Source organism: Hakea prostrata, chromosome 2 (genome assembly GCF_041222555.1).
Source record: "Hakea prostrata isolate BN-2017 chromosome 2, UWA_Hpros_2, whole genome shotgun sequence".
NCBI lineage: Eukaryota > Viridiplantae > Streptophyta > Magnoliopsida > Proteales > Proteaceae > Hakea > Hakea prostrata.
In genome coordinates this window covers 338,177-358,669 of record NC_142601.1, presented here as the reverse complement: position 1 = coordinate 358,669, position 20,493 = coordinate 338,177, and the positions used below count along the sequence as shown (strand labels likewise).

Here is a 20,493-nt window from a genome sequence, read left to right as displayed (position 1 = left end):
ATTTCCTTCTATATCCAAACTCTTGCTTTTGTTGGCACAGTGATGCAGAAGAGTTGAGGGTGAAGGAAGAGACTGGTGCAACAATTAGGTGTTTTCCATTTGAGCAGCCCAAAGGGACAAAAACATGCTTCATGACTGGCAATCCAGCAGAGGAAGTCGCAATATTTGCGAAGTCATACTAACTGTTGACTTAATTTTTATTCTTCTTGTTCATTCGTTGTAATCTGTTGTAATCTGGGAAGCACTACAAATTTTTATTTCTTCTTCTTCCTTCTTTCTTTCTTTCTTTTTCTTTTTTTTTATTATTATTTTTTTTTATGATAAAAAGGAAAAACAGGACTTAAAAACTCTTTTAATAATAGAGTTTGTGAAAAAAGTATCAGATTCACCCCCAAAAAAAATAAAATAATTTATATCTGTAATTTTTGGGCAAATTTTTTTTCTTTTGGTGATGTTCAAGGAAGTTGTAACTTAAGATTGATGTTAAAGGCGATGGAACATTTCGTGAGAGAGGCAAAGCAAAACAGAGATACTAAATTGAATGGGGGCTCTGAGGCTCTATTCTCTCTATCTCTTCATCTCTACATCCACATGATTTGCCTCTACTCCTATTCGCCCATTGCCCTTATGACACCACTCTCATGGGGATTTGGTTTTCAAGGGAAAGCCTTACACTTCGTCTTCAAGAGAGTTGTCCACTCAAGTCAGTGCAGAAACAAAGGTATCATTACCCTCGTTCTCAGGATTTCAATGCTTGATATGCTGATATCATTGCCAATGCTGAACTTGTTGATTACAGCCCAGTTTGTGGCACCATGGTTATATGCCATTACGGCTATGCTATCTAGGAAGCTATTTGGTTTTGTTTCGTTGAAGTTTTCAATTATTGTTTATTATCATTTATTATTTGTTTGAGTTTTTTTTTTTTTTTGTGTGTTTTATAAGTTGAGGGGTTATAAGTTGTTTTGCATGATTATTTGAATGCTATAAAAATGTATACTTTCCACATGTGAATTTCTTATCTTCTTTCTATTTTGCTCTACTTCTTTGTTTGTGACTCATTTGGTCATGCAAATTCTTTTAAAGTGGATATTGAATTTATTGATTGCCATGCTTTGAATTCCAAGGATTTGTAAATTCATTTTGGTTTTTTGATTTAATAAGGGGTGTTACTCTTAAGTAATATAAGGGGATTTAATAATTTGTCTAACACAAATGTCAAATCTTGATGCTAGAAGGGTTTGCTACAAGGCAAAAAAATAAAGATGTGAAAAATCAATGACTCCCAAGGGGGGGGTTACGCACTATTGGATGGACTGCTTAGAGGGTTGATGCCAATATAGGGATGCATAGACATACATGAGAATATGGAGTTGGTATTTGATTGAAACATGCTCAAAAATTTGGTATGGGGCTAATCTAGACCATGTCATTTCTATCCAACATGTCAAATCATCTTTCCATGTGGCATAATGAGGTAGGATGTGCAGGAAACCCTTCCTCTTGGTCATTTTGCAAGCTTCAAGTACTTTGTAATTTATTGCACCTCGGATAACAAGTACAAGCCCTACTTTTTGTGTTTAGTTGGAAGAAACTAGCTAACATATGGAATTAGAACAACTAATACATTTATTTGATTTAAAATACTGTCTAGACCAAGCAACTAATTTTCTTTGTTTGGCATTTATGTTTTCAGGTAGTAACTCATGATAATATTTGCAGCAAATGTTACAAGGGAACATCGATCCACATTTATCCCCCTCCTTATTACCTATTTTGGCACAAATTTTATCGATAACTACTAAACTAAAAGCATGTAATTTAAACAGGAACTATGTCAAACTATGGCTTCTCAACTTAACTAGGCAACACATAGGATTATCTTATGTGGCAACTATGGACCATGATGGATGTATTTGCAACAACTTGATTTAATGGTAGTTTTCTTTTTTCAAAAAAGAAGAAGGTAGTTACTCATGATAACATTTGCATATGTAGGGTCATCCCCACCATTGGCTGCAGGCTGCACAGCTGCAACAAATAAAAATCTGTGATAACTTGCTTTCCTGTTACCTCCGTCATTACCCCTAAATTGTTATATGCTCAATGTTAAAGGCGATGGAATATTTCGTGAGAGAGGCAAAACAAAACTGAGATACTAAATTGAATGGGGGCTCTGAGGCTTATTCTTTCTATCTCTTCGTCTCTACATCCACACGATTTGCCTCTACTCCTATTCGTTCCTCGCCCTAACGACGCCACTCTCATGGGCATCTGGTTTTCAAGGCAAAGCCTTACACTTCAGCTTCAAGAGAGTTATCCACTCAAATCAGTGCATAAACAAAGATATCAGAGATTGTAGAGAAGCAATCAAAGTCAGGCCAAGTGGGCTTCATTACTCCTCATTATTAGGATTTCAATGCTTAGTATGTTGATATCATTGCAAATGCTGAACTTGTTGATTACGGCTCAATTTGTGGCACTATGGTTATATGCCCTTACGGCTACGCTATCTGGGAAGCTATTCAGGTTTTGTTTCATTGAAAATTTTTAATTATTGTTTATTATCATTCATTACTTGTTTGAGTTTGTTTTTCGTGTGAAGTGTTATAAGTTGATTTGGTTTTAAATGATTCTTTTGCATGATTACTTGAATATTAAGATAAAGGAGACAGACCATAAATATGTATACTTTCCACAGGTGGATTTCTTATCTTCTTCTATTTTGCTCCACATGACTCATTTGGTCATGCACAATTTTTTTTGAAGTGGATATTGAATTTATTTATTGCCTTGCTTTGAATTCCAAAGACTTATAAAATTCATTTTGGTTTTTTGATATACTGATATGGAGCATTAGTCTTAAGTAATGTAAGGGCATTTAATAATTTGTCTAACACAAGCATCATGGAAACTTCAATTGAACTCATTGGTAGAGCTTGGGGAATGAATGTAATTTATCATTAACATCGGAGGCTTATGAACTCCCCATAACAAATAAAACTGAATTTTGAAGTGCTACCACCTATATGACTGCCAATTTTGATGTGTGCAACCGGATGCGGATTAGGTGTCCTTAGTGACATTTGTTTGTTTTTTATTCTTGTGCAATCAATGTAGAACTTTGTTCTTTGACCCCTTCTGCAGTTAATTGCAATTAAATTCTTAGACAAATTATTTTTTTATCCTCTTGTTGTAAGGCTATGTATACCAATTTGTTCATATGATTTAATGAACCCCTCAACTCCACTAGAAGTCTACATATTTCAAACAATACGAATTCGTCTATTTAAGACAGGAGAAAACCTAACCCCAAAAAAGTCGGTGACAATTGAAGCTATTGCAACCCTATTCTTCAAATACAATGAGAGACCCAATATTTGGTTTCTCTATTCATATTATATGTGACTAATTTTTGCTTATACTTCACATATTCACTATTTCCCTTGAATTATATTTTGAATTATATTTCCATCTATTTGTCTTGATTTAGAGGGCAAGCCTTGATATAATAGTAATGTTGCTCCATTATGCATAACAAATGTTTTCTATTCCATTTCTAAAAATAACTTCTTTCGGCTTAATTTCTTGACAAAAAAACATGCACTCGAGTAAAAAGTAGATGAAGTGGTTGCAAACCCTTTTGTCTTTGTAAGCATTACATTTGATGTTTCTCTTGCTTTATAGTTGAATCTATTTAAATGGATCAACTCCTTGCTACACTTTGTAGGTACACATTATAAGGTTTTCTATATCAATTTATTTCTAATTCCTATTTTCCCCTCACACTTGAGCAATGTTACAATAATATGATTCATCCCATACCATGATTAGTTGCATGAATTGAAAGTAGTGATGATAATACTTGAGGACTGAGTAGCTACAACATTAGGGAGCATTGACAGTGACATGAACATTTGGACTCATTAACATTACTCTTTTTTCTTAAGTTTTGGAATGCGAATACGCATGACATATGAGTAGGATTTTTTAGCCTCTAAACTATTTTATGTGATTTTAATTTTAAAAAAAAAATCTTAATGCAACTATGTTGTTTGCAATAGAGAACTATTTTTAGGATTTGTGGGAATTTGACTGAGAACAATGAGCTATTGAGATGCTTCATTTCATATCTTTAAATTTTGTCCTATATTGGAGGACTTAAAAATTAAGGTGTAATTTTTGTTGGTACATACAGTTCAATTCCTAATCAACAAAAGTTGCAGGATTTCTTCAGTGAATAAAACTTAGAATTCTAAATAAAGAGAAAGGTGAGCGGTTTGAGTTAATTGAATTGAATGAAGTATCTTTGGATTTGAACTCGAGACCCAACAAAAACAATTATCTATAAACAGTTAAAATTTGAGAGCTTTCAGGAAAGAATTTTAAACCAAAGAAGATCAACCTTCATAATTATGCTAAAGAAAAATCCTTCCCCAAGTCCTCCATATAATGTTGTACAGCTTCTCTATGAATAAACATGTTATATATGATGAGCTAGTGGGATTCCTTCCAAGTCCAAGACAAATTCTTAGACGTTCTATCGTATGGATTTCTTCTTCTTTTTCATGTTTCTGATTTAAAAAAGATCAAAGAAGAGAAAGATGGATTTTTCTCAATCTTTTTCTTAAATATCAATTAATATGTTCTTCAACATTTATGTTTTTTATGGATTCTTCTTTTTTAAGATAGATTCAAAATCAAGTCTAGATCCTCTCCACTTAGCCTACGCATATAGCCATATCCAAACGGTGTTAATTGCTTTTTGGACTTTGATATAGTTTATTGCACTAAGAAAACCCGATATTTCTTTATGCTCCACTAAGAGGACTCATGTGAAAAAATCTTCTTTTTTTTTGGTAGGGGGATAACAATGGTAGATAGTTATTATGATAGTAATTATCCCTATTTGTTTAGGTTAGTTGTACTAAAGCATAATCCCATAAATATATCAAATTTGTCTTAAAAAAATCACTTAGGACCCATGTGATAATCCAACGAAAAACAATTTTTAGTGTTCCTTCATTTCTTGCTTCGAGAAGTAGAAAAATTGGCCTAAAATCGTTTGATAAACCGTTTCATTTTACATGATTTTTGCAACCTAGATTGAAATTTTATGAAAATTTTTGCTTCGAAAAACACTTTCAACACAATTTTTGAAAGTAAAATTGAATACAAGTAGTAAGACAGTTTTAGAAAAAGTATTTATGAAATTTGCACTCTAACATTATAACAATGATAAATTTAAAACTTATTTCAATTTTTAAATTTTTTTTTATAAGTAAATTTTATCGAATGCTTAAAAAAAAAAATGGTTTCTGCTTCTAGAAACACTCAAAAACTATTATCTCCTGGTCATTCTCTTCAATTGGTGAAATAAAAATTTATTTAAACTTGAAACTTCTAGTAAAAATACATCTTAAATTCTCTACAAATAAAAGGCAGCAAATAAGAAAAGGCCTGCAAATACCATTGAAGGGATTTCCATCCTTGATCCTTGTCCTCTGCGTTCAAGAGTGGAACCAGGATTCAATAGTGGGGAGCAAATAATAAAAGTTCAGATTGGGGAAGCACCAATGCTTTTTCGCTACACATATTGCATGGGCTCTTATAAGACCCATTAGGGTCCCACCTATGAATGATTTTATTATATTAAGAAATATGCCTACATATATTTTGTGGGGCCCACAAATATTCGACAAAAATAGGTAAATTATTAATAATGGTATTTTTTTTCCAACTAGGTAAATTAAAGCATCAGTTAAAAAAAAATACACGTACCAACAGCTTGGTTCACTTAAGCAAGGTTTCGGTATCGAATCCTTGTGGATGCAAAAAATCCCCACTGGGAGACTCATCCACCACAGCAGGGTGTGCGACGCGGGTCGAACCATATAAACCGGGGTTGGCAAATAATAATAATAAAAAAGCATCAGTTAAAAAAAAAACACGTGACTTTAACCCTAAAACATTTGCAAAAAAAAAAAAAAATTTAGGTGAGAAATGCAAACCAATGGTAGCTAGTGACCTTACAATTTTAGACATTGTATTTACAATATAAAATCAAATAATAAAAATTGCAAAAGAAATAAAAAAAATATATATAAATCAATTAAAGAATAACATAAAAGATAAGTAAAAGAAAAAAAAATGAAAAAGAGAAAGATAACCTAATTGTGTAGAAGATTTTTCCCCAAAATTTTCTTAATCCGCACTTATAAGAATAAATAAATAAAAAGAAATTGAAGAGAATAAATAGGAAGAAAAGAGGAGAGAGAAAAGAAGAGATATAAGAGAATAAATAAGGATTGAGGAATTAATTTCCATTAGAAATGACATTTTGAATATTTAATAATATATTTTTTTCAAAAATTTCCCTTAACCCACATTTATAAAAGGAGAATATATAGGAAGAAAAGATGTGAGAGAGAAGAGAGAGGAGAATTAATAGGAATTGAAGAGTTAGTTTCCATTAGAAATGGCTTTTTCAAAAATTTACCTTAACCCACATTTATAGAAGGAGAATAAATAGGAAAAAAAATGTGAGAGAGAAGAGAGGGGAGAATAAATAGGGATTGATAATTTTTTTTTAAATAGAGATACATTTATATCCATTATTTTACCTTTCGAATTTATTTTAAAAATTTAGGGGCCAAATAATGATATTTCACATGTGAGAGGAGAAAAAAAGCTGAAAAAATGAAAAAAATTAATAATATAAAAAAACAAAAAAAACTAAAAAAATAGTAAAAAAATTTAAAATTCCAGGGGCATGCCCCCGGCCCCCCCTTAATGGGTCCGCCCCTGTCTGCGTTCCCAATTCCTCAAATGTCCTCCTTGTCTTCGGAACCCCCGCCGAAGCATTTTTGGCTTTAGAGTGACCACCTTTCTTTTCTGTTTCGGTTGATCAGATTTATAGCTATTAAATTCGTCGCTTGAGCAACCATCTTGGTTTTTTCCGCCGGTGTAAAACCCTACGAGCATTATTCTTTATCACTTTTACTGTTTTGGTTGAGAATAATTGATCCAGAATATATACACCGAAAATCCCAAGGAATTTCATTATCATCGAGTTCACTGCTATTTTTGTTGGTAATTCCATATAATATACACCATGAGAGAAGGAAAATCCGTTAAATTCAATATTGAGCACCAGCAACATAATGCTCACACCTCTCCATTTGGACTCGCCAAATTGTTAGATCCCGAAGCTTCGTGGGATAAGGTATGCTCTATGCTTCATCTTCTTTTCCCCCACCTCCTTCTTGGGTTCTTGTCTGTGTACAATTGTTCTATTGAAATTTAATTTCGGCTGTCTCCGAGTCACTAATTTTATGGTCCCGTCTCCTAAAATTTACTTTAAGCCGTGCCCAACGCGTTAGTGAATGCCAATGGTTTTTTTTCCCCTACAGGATCGATTGTGTGATGTTATACATTGGATTCGGCAAGTTGTTGCCCTTGTATGTGGGTTACTGTGGGGTGCTGTTCCTTTGATTGGAGCTGTTTGGATTTTGCTGTAAGTTAAAGTGCACAGATCTGTTTTAGTAACACTGATATGTTGATCATGGCTATTTTCACATTGAATTTGCTTGCCTTTGCACGCAAACCTAGATTCAGAATCTTTCATATTCTACACGAAACTGCAATTCATTTATTAATGTGGATAATGGTTCCCACCAAGTGTATTATCAATATCATAAAATTTTCTTTTAAGTTTCTGATAGCTTTGGGCCCTTGGCAAAGATTTTGTTCTACCTTGCACGAATTCAATATAATGTGTCCATTAGATAGAAGGAAGCTTTGGTGGAGCCTAGGTTGTGACTGTTGACACTATCAATTCTGTTACCAAGGTTTTTGTTCCTGAATATCCTCTGCTAGGTAGCTAATCAAAATGAACATCTTTGATGGGTGGAGGAGCGCATTGTTGGGTTGCGAAAACTCTTAATATAAATCATGAGCTTTAAATGGATTGTATTTATCTTCAAACTCGAGGTAGAATTGGTTAATATCTACTTTTTAAAGAAGGCTACCTCCTGTTAAAGATATTTTTGAGGAACCTCACATGAAGAAATAGTCTGTGATATTGACACTAGCAGCGGTGAAGATGTAGGTGACCAAGTTTTCGACCAAACAAAAGCTAGAATTTGGTTGAAATGGTCAAAACCAGATTTTTTGAGGGGATAAAACTTAACATGTGATGGCTGATCAAAACTGTTTGAAACTACTAAAACTAGGTTGGTCGAAGTTGATTAAAATTGTTCAAAACTCGGTGTCTATTTGGTTGAAACTATCAAAAATTTTGTCAAAACTTAGATAGTTTTTGGACTACATGATTGTTTTATCTCAGATTTCTAGGAAAGAAGTTATAGAGGAATTTTAGTAGCTATACAAATATCTTAAACCCTTTCTTAATCCCCTCCTCCTTCCCCCTTACATGTCCCTTACATGAGCACACTCCCTGCCTTCTAACCCAATCCCAGACTCTCTCACAACCTAAGCCCAACACCAACTATCCCAAGCCCAATTCCCTTTCCAGTGGGCCCAACTCCCTGCTCCCTTTGCCCCTCTCACTGGAGCCCTTTTTGATCCTTTCAACCCAAGCCCATATTACCCCCCACACTTATGGCCCACCCTACCCCCACCCTCTCCCCCTCCGCGATAGTTGCGGGAGAAGGAACCGTATTGCCAAGAGGCATTTTCAAGCTGATGGAGATGTCCTTGTTGATTTCAAATTTCCCAGTTTTTATCTTCCTTTTCTTTCACTGTTTGCTCTTTATGCTGTGCTGTAAGGCTTACTGCCAGTTGTTGAGCCTGTGTTTCTTTGTTTTGGCTGTGGGCTTGCCCTTTGGTTCAAAATTGTATTCTCTACTCTATCCCTTCCTTTTCCCTCGTTTGGTTGATGAATTTATTTATTTACCCAAAAAAATGCCGGAAAACTGACAAGAAATTTCATTTGGTTTGACTGGAAGTGCAAGCTTAAAATTGTTAGGCCACAGTTTAGAAACTTAAGAGTGTGTTTGATTGATGGAAAAGTGTGGAAGAGGTAAAGAAGGGTTAGAAACTGTGCAGGTTTTTCACAAATTACTGTAAATATGATTATTTGGTTAGATGGGGTGCGAAACTTCCAGACGACCTCATTAAATGCGTTCATTCTTGTCTGATGTTTTCCCCGTTCACTTTAAAGTCCTTCCAAATTTGGTGGAACTTCAACTCTGTTCATGGAAAAGTTACATTTGAATCTATCTCCTTCTCCTCCCATTTCCTCTCTTCCCCATGTAATTCCACTCCACCTACATTTACTCTCTCTCCCACTAAATCTAACCCACTACTAATTACAAATTTCCTAATTTCATTTCCCCTTCTTTCCTTGTCAACCCAGCCAACAACATGTGTAGCCTTGCTAACAAGTTTCCCACCCCTTCTTATCCGTCAAACAAAGGCATCCTATTGGAATATGAGTATGGCATCAGTTGGGAGTCCTATGGCTTTTGAAGAAAGAAAGTTCCCTCTTTGAGGAAAACTGTTGAAGAAACTATTGACTTATAATCGTGGAGAAGTCCAAAATTTTGAAGTCTACTTATTTTACTAAGGGGATAATGGTCGTTAAGAAGCACTTTGTAAGGCATGCTTTGTGGTGGTGGGTAGCATTGAAAGAATAAAATGTAGATAGCTGTCATGTACAACATAAAACCTATGACAAATTTTGTGGTTGGTAATGTTGAAAGAATTAAAATTATGGATATCTGTTAGGGACAGCAGCAAAAACTGTGTGCTATGCTTTAGAGTTCATCATTTCCTACCGGGTAAGAAGCAGTTCATGAGTACCCTTTTCAGTTGAGAGTTGTTTGGGGTAAGACTGCATAGGAAAACTCCCCCCCCCCCCCCCCCGGGACTCTACGGGTGCAGAAGCCATTGGCACACCGGGTTTGCCCTAGAGTGAAGGTTACTTAGGGTCCCAGTTTTGGAAGAATTAATTGAGAGTTGGAGGAATGCTGTATCTTTTTTTTCCAAGCAGTTAGACTGAGGACATTTGGAAGGATTTGTGAAGTTGGAGAAGGTTATAAGGAGAATGCTGGATGCTCACAATGTTTCTCTTTGGAGCAATGGGGGGAACATATAACGAAGAGGAACCATTTAGCCAATAAATCAGTGAAAAATGTATTATATTCTGCTTCCATATTGGAGGTGGCTTGGATGATGCATCATTCAGCTGAAAAATTGTTTGTAAAAAAATGTATTATATTCTGCTTCCATATTGGAGGTGGCTAGGATGATGCATATCATTCAGCTGAAAATTTGTTTGTAACTGTTGTGGTGTACTTAGCTCCCTCCCCTCAAACCCCACCGCCCTGCCCCCACACACCCCAAACCCGCCCCCCCCCCCCCCCCCCAACCCACAAAAAAAAGGAAAAGAGGGAGAGAGATATTGAAATTAAATTTCTGTGGGATGACACGTGAAGCATATGTCAGTATGTCAACATATGTGATAATCTGTGTTTAGTCCCTTTGTATCAATGCTCTACTCAAGCAATGATGCTTTCATGTTCTCCCTTGGACACGTTCTTTTGTTCTAATGTATACTGGCTAAGAAAATAACAAGTCTTATTCTTTTCACCAGATTTCTGGTGCTGTCCTCAGGAATTATTTATGGGTATTATTCATTAATACTAAAAATTGACGAGGAAGATTTTGGAGGTCATGGAGCACTCCTTCAGGAGGGACTTTTTGCGTCATTATCTCTTTTTCTAGTATGTATGGAGTATGGACATCTATATGATGTTTTTGTTTCAGATTTCAAATATTTTCTGTATGGAAGTATCAGTTCAAAACAGTACCTAGTGGTTTAATGACTTCTTATTTTTTGTTCAACTGTGCAGCTTGTGTGGATCCTAATATATAGCTTGGCACATTTCTGACTGGCAGTTCGGCTGATTTGGCAGTTGGTTGCCTACAGGGTTTTCTTCCCTCACTGCCCTCAATTTTCATTTTTGGAGAACCATCACTAGGCACAATATGGTCAATTTAGTGAGCCATAACTGGTTGCACCGGCAGAAGAAAGGATTTAAGGTTCTACCTAACAGATTTTTCACCCCGTTCCACATAATTGTTAATGTTTACATTCTGTTTTGTAATGGCACCTTACCGGCATAGATTTAGGGAGTTATGTAATTTTGCAGGTTGTAACTGAACCAATTATGGTAATGGAGAGTAGATGAGCTATGGAATTGTAGGATGTTGGGTTTTGTTGTTTTTGCTTTGTTCTTCTGTAGTATACTTCAATTAAATTGCTGATCTCTTTTGTTTATTATGTCTCATTACCAAAGGCCAGTTTTTTCCTTCCCCCCACCCAAAAAAAAAGAAAAAAAAAAAAAGAGGGAAAAGAAAAATTCAATTCAATGAAATCTGGTCTTTGTAAACGAAAGTTTTAGTTTCGGATTTATCTGGAGTCTTCTAGTTTATTCAAAGAGCTTGTTTTTTTGTGTCGAGGCCACTTGGCCCCTATCTGAGCTCCTTTTGTTGTCTGAAGTGTAATTCACTCATTTCAATAAATTGGTTTGCACCGGAAAAAGAACAATGGAGTGGCATTTTTTATTTTGAGGGAGTAGCGCTGACTTTCATCAACTTGCCCAAAGTGTACTTTAAACTTTTTAAAACGGACCAACATGTTGAACTGAAACAATTGAACTACAATGACCTCCGATACCAAATCAAATCAATTGACAAAGCAGAACTTCAATTAACTCTTTTTATTTTAATGATAACCAGAAAAAGTATCATTAGAGAATTAGCTTCTTTTTTGAGCTAAACATGATTTCATTCAAAAGCCAGTGAAGAATATCCAGCTCCAGAGTTGACAAATTCCTGAAGCCAGTAGCTGCCTCATCCCGGTCATACCCCAAAAATCAACAGGGCAAGATAAAAAGAAAATTCTGGTAAAAAGGGCAAGATGGTTAAGCTCGTGTATTATGTATACTGACAAGTCCTTGGTTGTTGTGCCTTTGTTTTGCTTTTATAAATGGGTGGGACTTCACCTGCGACAGTATCCTCTCCTCGTACAGAACCAAATGCAATAAAAATTTGACATTTAAATTGGCAGGATGCCATTTATCTGAAGTCGGAAAATCACTCCATATAATCTGTAAAAATGGAACTCTTGGTTTGATTCAATATGATGTCACTGCCCAAGGCAGTTACAAGTTCTCCTCATTATACTTTGCTTACAAGAAGAAAGAATGAGATTGCTGTACATAAGAGACCAGAAAAGCCAAGATATGAGTTTAAACACCACCTCTTCTACATCCATCTTCGACGATAATTTGTGCCACTCCCTGGGACCAGGTAAATGCGACCATAGACCAAACGTTCAGCTGGTCTTGAAAGAGATTTCTGTGCAAACACCAAATTACAGAATGAGGCAACCATAAACATGAAGGCCATGGGGTGGAAAAGAAGAAAAAGAAGAAGAAGCGGTAACGCATAACCTCTTGGATTACTAAAGTACATAGAACATTAGATTTACATAGTCTTGCCAGTTCAGGTAGATCACACATCAAAGCTTTTGAATTCCAACTCAAGGAATACTAAAGCAACCTTGGGTAACAAAACTTTGGAATTCTTATGAGACCACAATAATGATAAATAACTCAGGAGTTTATAGCAGGTATTTTGTAATTTTCAGCACAATCATGGGAGTGAACAAAGGGTTCTGAGCGAAGCAGTAATTTCAATGAAGTGAGGTCTTTCTTTTAGCACTTAAAATACTACTTCCAACTGTATTGAAATGCAGAGTAGCAGGTCACAACTTCTATGGTCTCTCATAGGCCTGAAACTTTAAGAGGATCACTAACCTCAAATTAATCAATTGAGCACTAGCATGCCCAAATATATTCCACATAGAAAACTGAAGGGGAAACCTTAGGCATCACATGAGATCTGTTTGAACTACGTCAAGTTGGTGATATGGTTGGTTAGGTTGTCAAGATGTCACGAATGAACCACTGTCCTAGGTTTGCTGAATGACTTCACCTCACTGGAAGAATTGCTGACTAGGATCATCATCCCCAACCCCCCCCCCCCCCAACCCAAAGGAAATACATCTATGAAAGTCTTTCCAGTATGAAGCCTCGTCAAACTCTCTTCAACCTGACACCTCAACTGTACTGCATCCTCCATCATAGGTTGTCAACCAGATACTAAAGCTGTGGAGCATTGCAAGACTGCCACCAACACTTCCTCAACACTCAAAAATCAGATCGGTGGCTAAGAAGTCAAACTTGGAGACACTCCTCAAATGTCATGTATCCTGTCCCAGCTGTACAAATCTTATGTATATTGTATATCTACTGCTTGTAGTCACTAGAAAGACTATCTGATTCACAGATTCACTCATCTCAACCCAAGTAGTGACTAACCCAATGCCTTGAGTCTGAATATGTTGCTGGTGCTTGATCCATTAGACTCAAGTTTTTTTTTTTTTTTTTTTTTTTTTTACAATTTTGACGCATTTGAAATCAAGTGAGCAACATTTTTGATAGTTGTAGACATTGAGAATGAAGTTTCTTTTTTGGTGTCTATCTACCATGGATCAGGAATTCCTACAATCTTTCTAACCCTTCTTCCCCCACCCGGCGGGAACTGAGGGATGGATCTGTTGGAAATACAGCATTCAAACAAATACAGAATATAGACTGGTCAGTCTTGTGTCGACTTTTTGTTTCCCACCCAAGTACATGATACATCAATCCCAAAAGTGAAATTTCTTGCTCAAAAAGAGCAGTGATATCACTCAAAACTCAAGTGCTAGAAGTTGCAGGAATTTTATCTTCAACCTTGAGAAGTTGCAGGAATTTTAAAATTGCAGAATTCTGGATTGTTAAGTAGGGGTGCAAGTTTGGCCCTGGCGGCCCTGACCCACCCTAAGCCCGCCTTGAGCCCGAATAGGGCTTGGGCTAAAGATTTTGGCCCTAAGGGTGGGCCTGGGATTACTCTTTGGCCCACCCAGCCCATCCCGGCCCGGCCCTGATTTTGGCCCTGATTCTGGCCCTTATTTTGGCCCTGATTCTGGCCCTGATTCTGACCCTGGTCTTGGTCCTGATCTTGGCCCTGATCTTGACCTGGATCTAGGCCCATGATTTTGGCCTTGCTTTGAGTCTGGACCTTCCACCCATTATGGAGAAGAATTAATTATAATCCACATGGGGTGAATATTTGACACGTGTTAAATTTTAAAAATATGATCATGTTTTGTAAAAAATTAATAAAAATAAATTATATCTTCATTACCAATGTAGTAAGCATCCACATGATTTTGGCCCGATCCTGACCCTAATTTTGGCTCTACTCTTAATGTTAATTTGACCATGATCATGTACTAGATTTTTACCCTAATCTTCACATTAACATTGATATAAGTCATATAACTATAAGTCTCGACTTTGACCTTCAGTCATTTTGATCATATTAGACTATGAGTTCACTTATTATATTATTTTTAAGATAATTTTTATTTTTCGAACTAAGTCATTTTTAGTTGTTAACAAATGCGAGATAATATATTATAAATAATAAAAGCTAGTATATATAGAATTAAAATCTCACAAATCTACACCCCAACGTCTCATCATGAATATTGACATCTTTCTTTTGCCTCCAATGTGATATTTCAGGAATTTTATTTATTTATTATGGACAGATAGCTATATTTGTAACTAAAATATAATTTTCTTTAACTACAAATAAAATATCAATACTAAATTATTGTTGATTTACTTGTTAACAAAGTTTTGAATATGATTTTTTTTTTTTGGTTGAATAAGGATATCAATGGGAGGGGTTTTCAATTTCCATCACCAAAGTAATGGGAGAGGTTTTCAATTTCCATCATTAAAAGAATGAGAGAAATTCAGAGATCAATATAGAATTATGGAGTATAAATTTATTTATGTTTAAAGCAACACTATCAACTTATTGACTATTTTATAATTTTGTATGAGTTTGAATCATCTTATATTTCTATGAATTTTATTTTTAGTTTACTTATGATACTTTTATTTTATTTTTTATTATTATTTTATGAATTTACATTTGATATTTTAGGTCCAAGGATAGGACCAATTAAGGTTAGGGCCAAGATAAGGTCAATCAGGGCCAGTGACAAGGCTAATTAGGGTCAGGGCCAATTAGGGTTAGGGACAGGGCCAATTAGGGCTCGGGACCAATTAGGGCCAATCAGGGTCCAATTAGGGCCAATCAGGGCCAATCAGGGTCAGAGCTAGGGCCAATCAGGGTCAGAGCTAGGGTCAATTAGGGCCAATCAGGGTTAGAGCTAGGGCCAATTAGGGCCAATCAGAGCCAACCCATCCCGGCCCAATTAGGGCGGGAATGGGCTTGGTTTGGCCCTGTAGGGCTTAGGGCCAGGGACAATAATCCTTGGCCCTGAACTAGGGTTAGGGCGGGAATGGGCTCAGATTAGAACATATAGGGCTGGGCTTGGGATTGCAAAAGCCTGGCCCAGCCCAGCCCAGTTGCAGCCCTATTGTTAAGTTCTATTGATTCAGTTCATACTCTGAGAGATAGCAGAGTACAGATAACAAATCTGCAAGTACTAAACCAGCAGAGTTGAGTCTTCTTCCACCCTAACCGAAACCCTAATTTGGCCTTCTGAATTCAAAATTCAGATCTGGAATTCGGTCCTCAGTAGAATTCAGATCTGACCTCAGGTCTAGTAGGCCTGAAAGTACCCTACAAACCCTAAAAACCTTTTCCCTTTGGCTGGATTTCCTGGGCAAACCGTAAGTCTAGGGATTACCAAATTACCCCTTAGCTAGACCTGGTTTACATTGCTAATTAAACTAATGAAATAGATCATGTTTTCCTACTTTCTACACATATTTAGGCTAATCAAATTGGTCAATTACAAATGTTTGTGTATTCCACAAATTAACAGTTCATATGCATGGCTAAGGTAACTGTAGGCTGACAGGAAGTGGCGTGCATAAAGTGTTATGTGGTTAAACATGAAGCTGCACCAAGTCATCTGCTAATTTATAAACCAGGGCCACTCAGTAATTTGATAATGACATCAGCATAGCTGCAAAATTCTCAAGGTATAGTAAGCACTCTAGGTTTAGAATTCATTTCAATTCTGAAAATCAGGAGAAATAGGAAAATGATACTAGAATCTAACTTTTTATGTACACAGCTGACAAAAATGACCGAAAACGTCACACATGCAGACAGAGGATGGAGGAGAGATAATATGGATGAAATTTGGGGTCAAAGCTGGCAGAACATGTAATACATTTATCCATTAAAAAAAAAACTGAAAGAAAAATGTCTGCCCCCTGCCCTCCAATTTAACAAACTGTGCACTTGTTCCCCCTCCCACTCAAAAGAAAGAAAAACGGAAAATGGCTGTCACAAAATGGTGATCCCCTTGAGCATGGTTGTAGGAACCTATGACTCTAATGACCGAGTGAGCTGAATGTACCCTCCTGACCATTTCAGGATGAACTACCCTTGATACATCCATCAAATCCAAAGACCACACATTTTATAAATGCCTAAACTTCAAAGTCCAATATCTCCTCACTATCAGCAACAATAAACTTGACATCACTAATTTACTGTTGAGATCCCAAACTCTTTTATAAGCTCTTCGTATGATTCAACCTCTTTCCCAATGCCTACCCTTTTTTAACTCAAAACTATGTCAATTTTTTTAGAACACCACATCCCTTGGGGTTTGCATGTGGAGGGGGAAGGTAGAGACATCGAAAAATGAGAGGAGCCTAGAACATTATTGATGTCCACTGGATGATATTGGGAACTAATTTCCTAAAGCTTACATTTCTTACTGACCAAAGCAGTTAAAACAATTCATGGTCCCACCCCTATCCTATAACTTGTCAAAGTTTTTCGGAAAAAATCACTTATGAAGTAAAAAGTTTTCTTGATTGAGAAAAATATTTATGAAAGGGCCATCTACATTACATGAGTCACTGAAGAATAAATTTAAACATGTAATCAAGTACATCATGCTACCTCAACTTTGGTGCGAAATTCTATGGTGCACTGACATACATGACAATCTGCTCTATGGGGAACTTGATTGGATTGATCTGCACTCACAAATGCATAAACCTGCAAGTAATAGTAAACTGACCTTTAGTTCAAATGATTGACATTTTCCTTCATCAAAATTTATTCAAGTTCATTCAAAAGTCTAAAAAGAAAATGTTACAGAGCCTGTAATTCATCAAAAAACCAACCTCCTCTGTGCAGTTTGGGCATGGTCCCTTTAATGCCACCAAGTTATTTCTCCGTAGGCCTTGAAGTGCCTGAACTGTCAAAAGTGAACCCCCAGTACATGATACCAGTCAGATTGTACAGATAACTAATTAGATTTTACTTATCCTCCTCTCTCCCTTTTTTGTTAGATCACTCTCACATGAAGGAAAAGTCAGCTTGACGGGATCAACAAAAAGAGCAAAAATGATCTTCTTGACTAATATTTATTCATATTTATTGATAGGTAAGGGGGAGGGTGACGTGAGTCTTGACTTGAACCCAAGAACACCTGGTAGCATTGGCCTTTTTAGGCACCACAAGCTGCCAAATGCACTAAGCACTTGTTGACACCTGCTTGACTATTTATTCTTATATAACAAAACTTTTATGAACATTTCAATTGAAAAAAATTCAACAACTGATTTTCTGTGATAATATCATTGTCTATCAACAGGACCCAAAAAACAAAAGATATTTATTCCATGGTTGATGTCTCTCTTCAAATGAGTCCAATGTCACTAATCATTCTTCCCAGTTATATATTTCAGTCTATTGCATAATACCTTAAAAAAGGTATTTGAAAAAAGAAAGAAAGAAAGAACTGAAGTAAGCATAACTAGAAAGAAGGCAATATATTACCAGAAGCTGATGCAATAGGATAACCTATCAGCGCCCCCATTGCCATTAAGAGGACACCGTTCACCATGGAAAGAAACTCTGATGCAGATGATGAGCTACTCGATAAAAATCTTGGGGCAAATGCATCATGATAAGCCAGACCGACAGTGTAGATGGTAGGCACTAGAAAAGCCAAGCCACCGAATGCAAGTATAAGGGTCCAAACACTTGCTAATGCCAAAACCTGAGAGTGATCTACCTGCCCTACACCCAAGTCAATCAATATTCAAGTCGAGTAAAACAAAGAAATTTCCATGCATTAACTCAAATAGAATGAAGATGTAATGGACGAGGCAGAACTGAAATGATAAGCCACGTTGTTTTGAGCTATAATTAATATTATGGCGAACCGGAAAGAGTGACAACGAGGTTTAACTTGGACCCGGAGAAAGAAGAGAAAGAAGATAGAGAGAGACGATTATTCATAGATGTGGACCAAGCCTAAAGAAGACTTCTTAAATAAAACGCAAGGAATTATAAATTGATGCTTCCCAAAATACAAGAGGAACAGGTTTCATCAAGCAATTTTAAAATAAAATAAATTAAAAAATAATTTTTGAGAAGAGGATTACCTCAGCATCTGCATATGTAGATTGCCGCCTAAGACTGCACCGGGGATACTTGACAACAGATTTTGAGCCATACCAGCGCAATCTCAGCTGTTTCCATGTAATTTCCCACGAATGAATGTAGAAACCAGCAAACAATGTATAAACATAGTTGGGATTGTATCGTTACCTCTACTTTATCGAACATGTCATCAACAATCAAAGGCTTCCCGCTGTAATAAGCATCCCGTGCCTATGGGGAAAAGAAAAACCAATTTTCATTAAATTTCTTGACCCACCAAATGTAAAGAGTGGCATAAACAAATTAAAAAACTCCAAGAAATTTGAGAGGAATGGTCGATATATCATCAAAGTTACAAGATTTTGTTCCATTGGAACGAGCAGAATAAGGTATCAACAAACAAGCAAACGAACTCTCGAGAGCTACAGCTGCTACAGACAACAGAGCCCTAAAAGAAGCATTTAACTCTGACAGTTAAAGCTACCAAGTGGTAATTAACAAAGCAAACCTGGCGGTACAGAGCTTCCAAAGTTTCTTTACTCGCGGTCTCGATAGGTCCAACAAAGATACATGAAGGTCCCTCGGCTAGGGCAAGAGTGGATAAAGAACTCCGATTACTACGAACGAAGACGCCATTAGTTTTAGTTGCAATTCGAAGAGGAATAAGAGAAGCAGTACCAATTCTGTGAAGCAGGGGACCAACGCCTTTGATTCTAGGGACTTCAACAGGCGTCGATCCCGTCATGGAAGGAGGGAAAGTGCTCGTGCCGGCCATGAACCAAACTGCTGTGGTGGTCGCCGTATTAGCAGCGATGTCGCAACTGCTACTCCACCACCAATCATGAGGTTGAAGTGTGACAGTTAAAACTCAGCCACAGAATGTCTCTGTTATTTATAGGGTTGTCACGATGACGATGACGACGACCACGATCATTTTCGCGAATGCAACCGCCAACGGCCAACCAGTGGTGGACTTGGAGGCCCTCTTGCTGCAAACTATCTTACTGCTTCACCCCTTCAATATCTGACAATTACAAATGGCCCCCAGATGATGATGATGTCCACTTATCTCTCACAATCTCAAGCCCAAAAATGACGACACTATTTCCCATTTATAAATTAAAATAATAAAAGAATATTCTGGTATAATTTTTTATAGTATTATCTTTATATTATAAAATTAATAAATTACTCGGGCGGTAAGACGCGTCACATTTTTTAGTGGAGAAAAATTGGGTTCGATGTTCTTAAAAAAAAAAAAAAAAAAAAAAAGTTTTCGATGTTATGTGCCTAACAAGACTCAATTTCGTATATGGACAGATTGGGTTAATTTAATATAACATAGATTAAAGGGTTTAATTCAATTAATTTTATGAGCTTTTGAACTTTCCAAATACCTAACATTTGGTATCAAAACTGATACGGCTAACTTTTGTTCGACTCATCTCGTATATTAGCTTCGTAAACAATTATGATTTAGAGATTAAACAAATAAACAATAAATAAATAAATAACTTAGACTGAACTCATTTGATGGTTACAGAGCTTTTATTTGTGTTTTGAAGATCACACAAGCAAACAAACAAAAAAAATATGAGAAAATACAAGATGTGTTCTTCTTTTTTTCTTTTCTTTTTTTTTTTTACATGTAATATACACACTTCTTTGTTGCTTAGTTTATTAGATCTTCAGGGTGATGAACAATGAAATCATCCATGTCAACTTACCAAGCCAATATGGAGAAATAAAATGGATGTCACACGATTTATAGACATGGCCCACTTACGAAGAAACGATAACAATTTAAAAGAGAAATAGACAAAGGAAGTATAAGACCTTACGTGGCATTAGTACATTGCCAATATTGTCACAAAATTTAATCAAATGAAGCAAGATCAACTGCCATGTGCGTAGTCCACACCCCGCAAATTAAACTAATCTCCCAATTCATTCTGA

The 20,493-nt window shown here is 36.3% G+C and overlaps 3 protein-coding genes across 4 annotated transcripts in view; 2 read left to right on the top strand and 1 right to left on the bottom strand.

The window, feature by feature from the left end:
• OVA6 (Class II aaRS and biotin synthetases superfamily protein) overlaps positions 1–895 on the top strand; it is a 31,830-nt gene extending 30,935 nt beyond the window's left edge. Inside the window, 1 exon segment of the mRNA XM_089143683.1 lies at positions 41–895. Coding sequence (XP_088999809.1) covers positions 41–182 — 142 coding nt within the window. The 3' untranslated portion in view covers positions 183–895.
• A 5,946-nt stretch (positions 896–6,841) lies between these two features.
• LOC149023138 (uncharacterized) lies at positions 6,842–11,899 on the top strand. 2 transcript variants are annotated; one of them, XM_089143682.1, is made up of 4 exons: positions 6,842–7,225; positions 7,413–7,516; positions 10,619–10,752; positions 10,878–11,899. In XM_089143682.1, exons 1-4 carry the CDS (start codon positions 7,115–7,117, stop codon positions 10,898–10,900), a joined length of 372 nt encoding a protein of 123 aa, XP_088999808.1. In that variant the 5' UTR covers positions 6,842–7,114; the 3' UTR covers positions 10,901–11,899. The 2 variants fall into 2 exon arrangements, with proteins under 2 accessions (XP_088999808.1, XP_088999807.1); XM_089143681.1 differs by having other exon boundaries at positions 10,619–10,748; positions 10,878–11,895.
• A 24-nt stretch (positions 11,900–11,923) lies between these two features.
• LOC149023137 (PGR5-like A protein) lies at positions 11,924–19,540 on the bottom strand. Its single transcript, XM_089143680.1, has 7 exons — positions 19,046–19,540; positions 18,706–18,768; positions 18,540–18,626; positions 17,929–18,166; positions 17,271–17,344; positions 17,044–17,142; positions 11,924–12,387 (listed from the first exon to the last, which is right to left on the bottom strand). The coding sequence occupies exons 1-7, from the start codon at positions 19,310–19,312 to the stop codon at positions 12,295–12,297; spliced, it is 921 nt and encodes a 306-aa protein (XP_088999806.1). The 5' UTR covers positions 19,313–19,540; the 3' UTR covers positions 11,924–12,294.
• Between the last annotated feature and the right edge of the window lie 953 nt (positions 19,541–20,493).

Coding starts and splice junctions, on each gene's coding strand:
- LOC149023138 (XM_089143681.1), top strand. CDS start 7,115: ATGAGAGAAGGAAAATCCGTTAAATTCAATATTGAGCACCAGCAACAT. Junction 7,226..7,412: donor CCGAAGCTTCGTGGGATAAG/GTATGCTCTATG, acceptor TTTCCCCTACAG/GATCGATTGTGTGATGTTAT. Junction 7,517..10,618: donor GGAGCTGTTTGGATTTTGCT/GTAAGTTAAAGT, acceptor TCTTTTCACCAG/ATTTCTGGTGCTGTCCTCAG.
- LOC149023137 (XM_089143680.1), bottom strand. CDS start 19,312: ATGGCCGGCACGAGCACTTTCCCTCCTTCCATGACGGGATCGACGCCT. Junction 18,167..18,539: donor CTACATATGCAGATGCTGAG/GTAATCCTCTTC, acceptor GGTGTAGGGCAG/GTAGATCACTCTCAGGTTTT. Junction 17,345..17,928: donor TCCTATTGCATCAGCTTCTG/GTAATATATTGC, acceptor CACTTTTGACAG/TTCAGGCACTTCAAGGCCTA.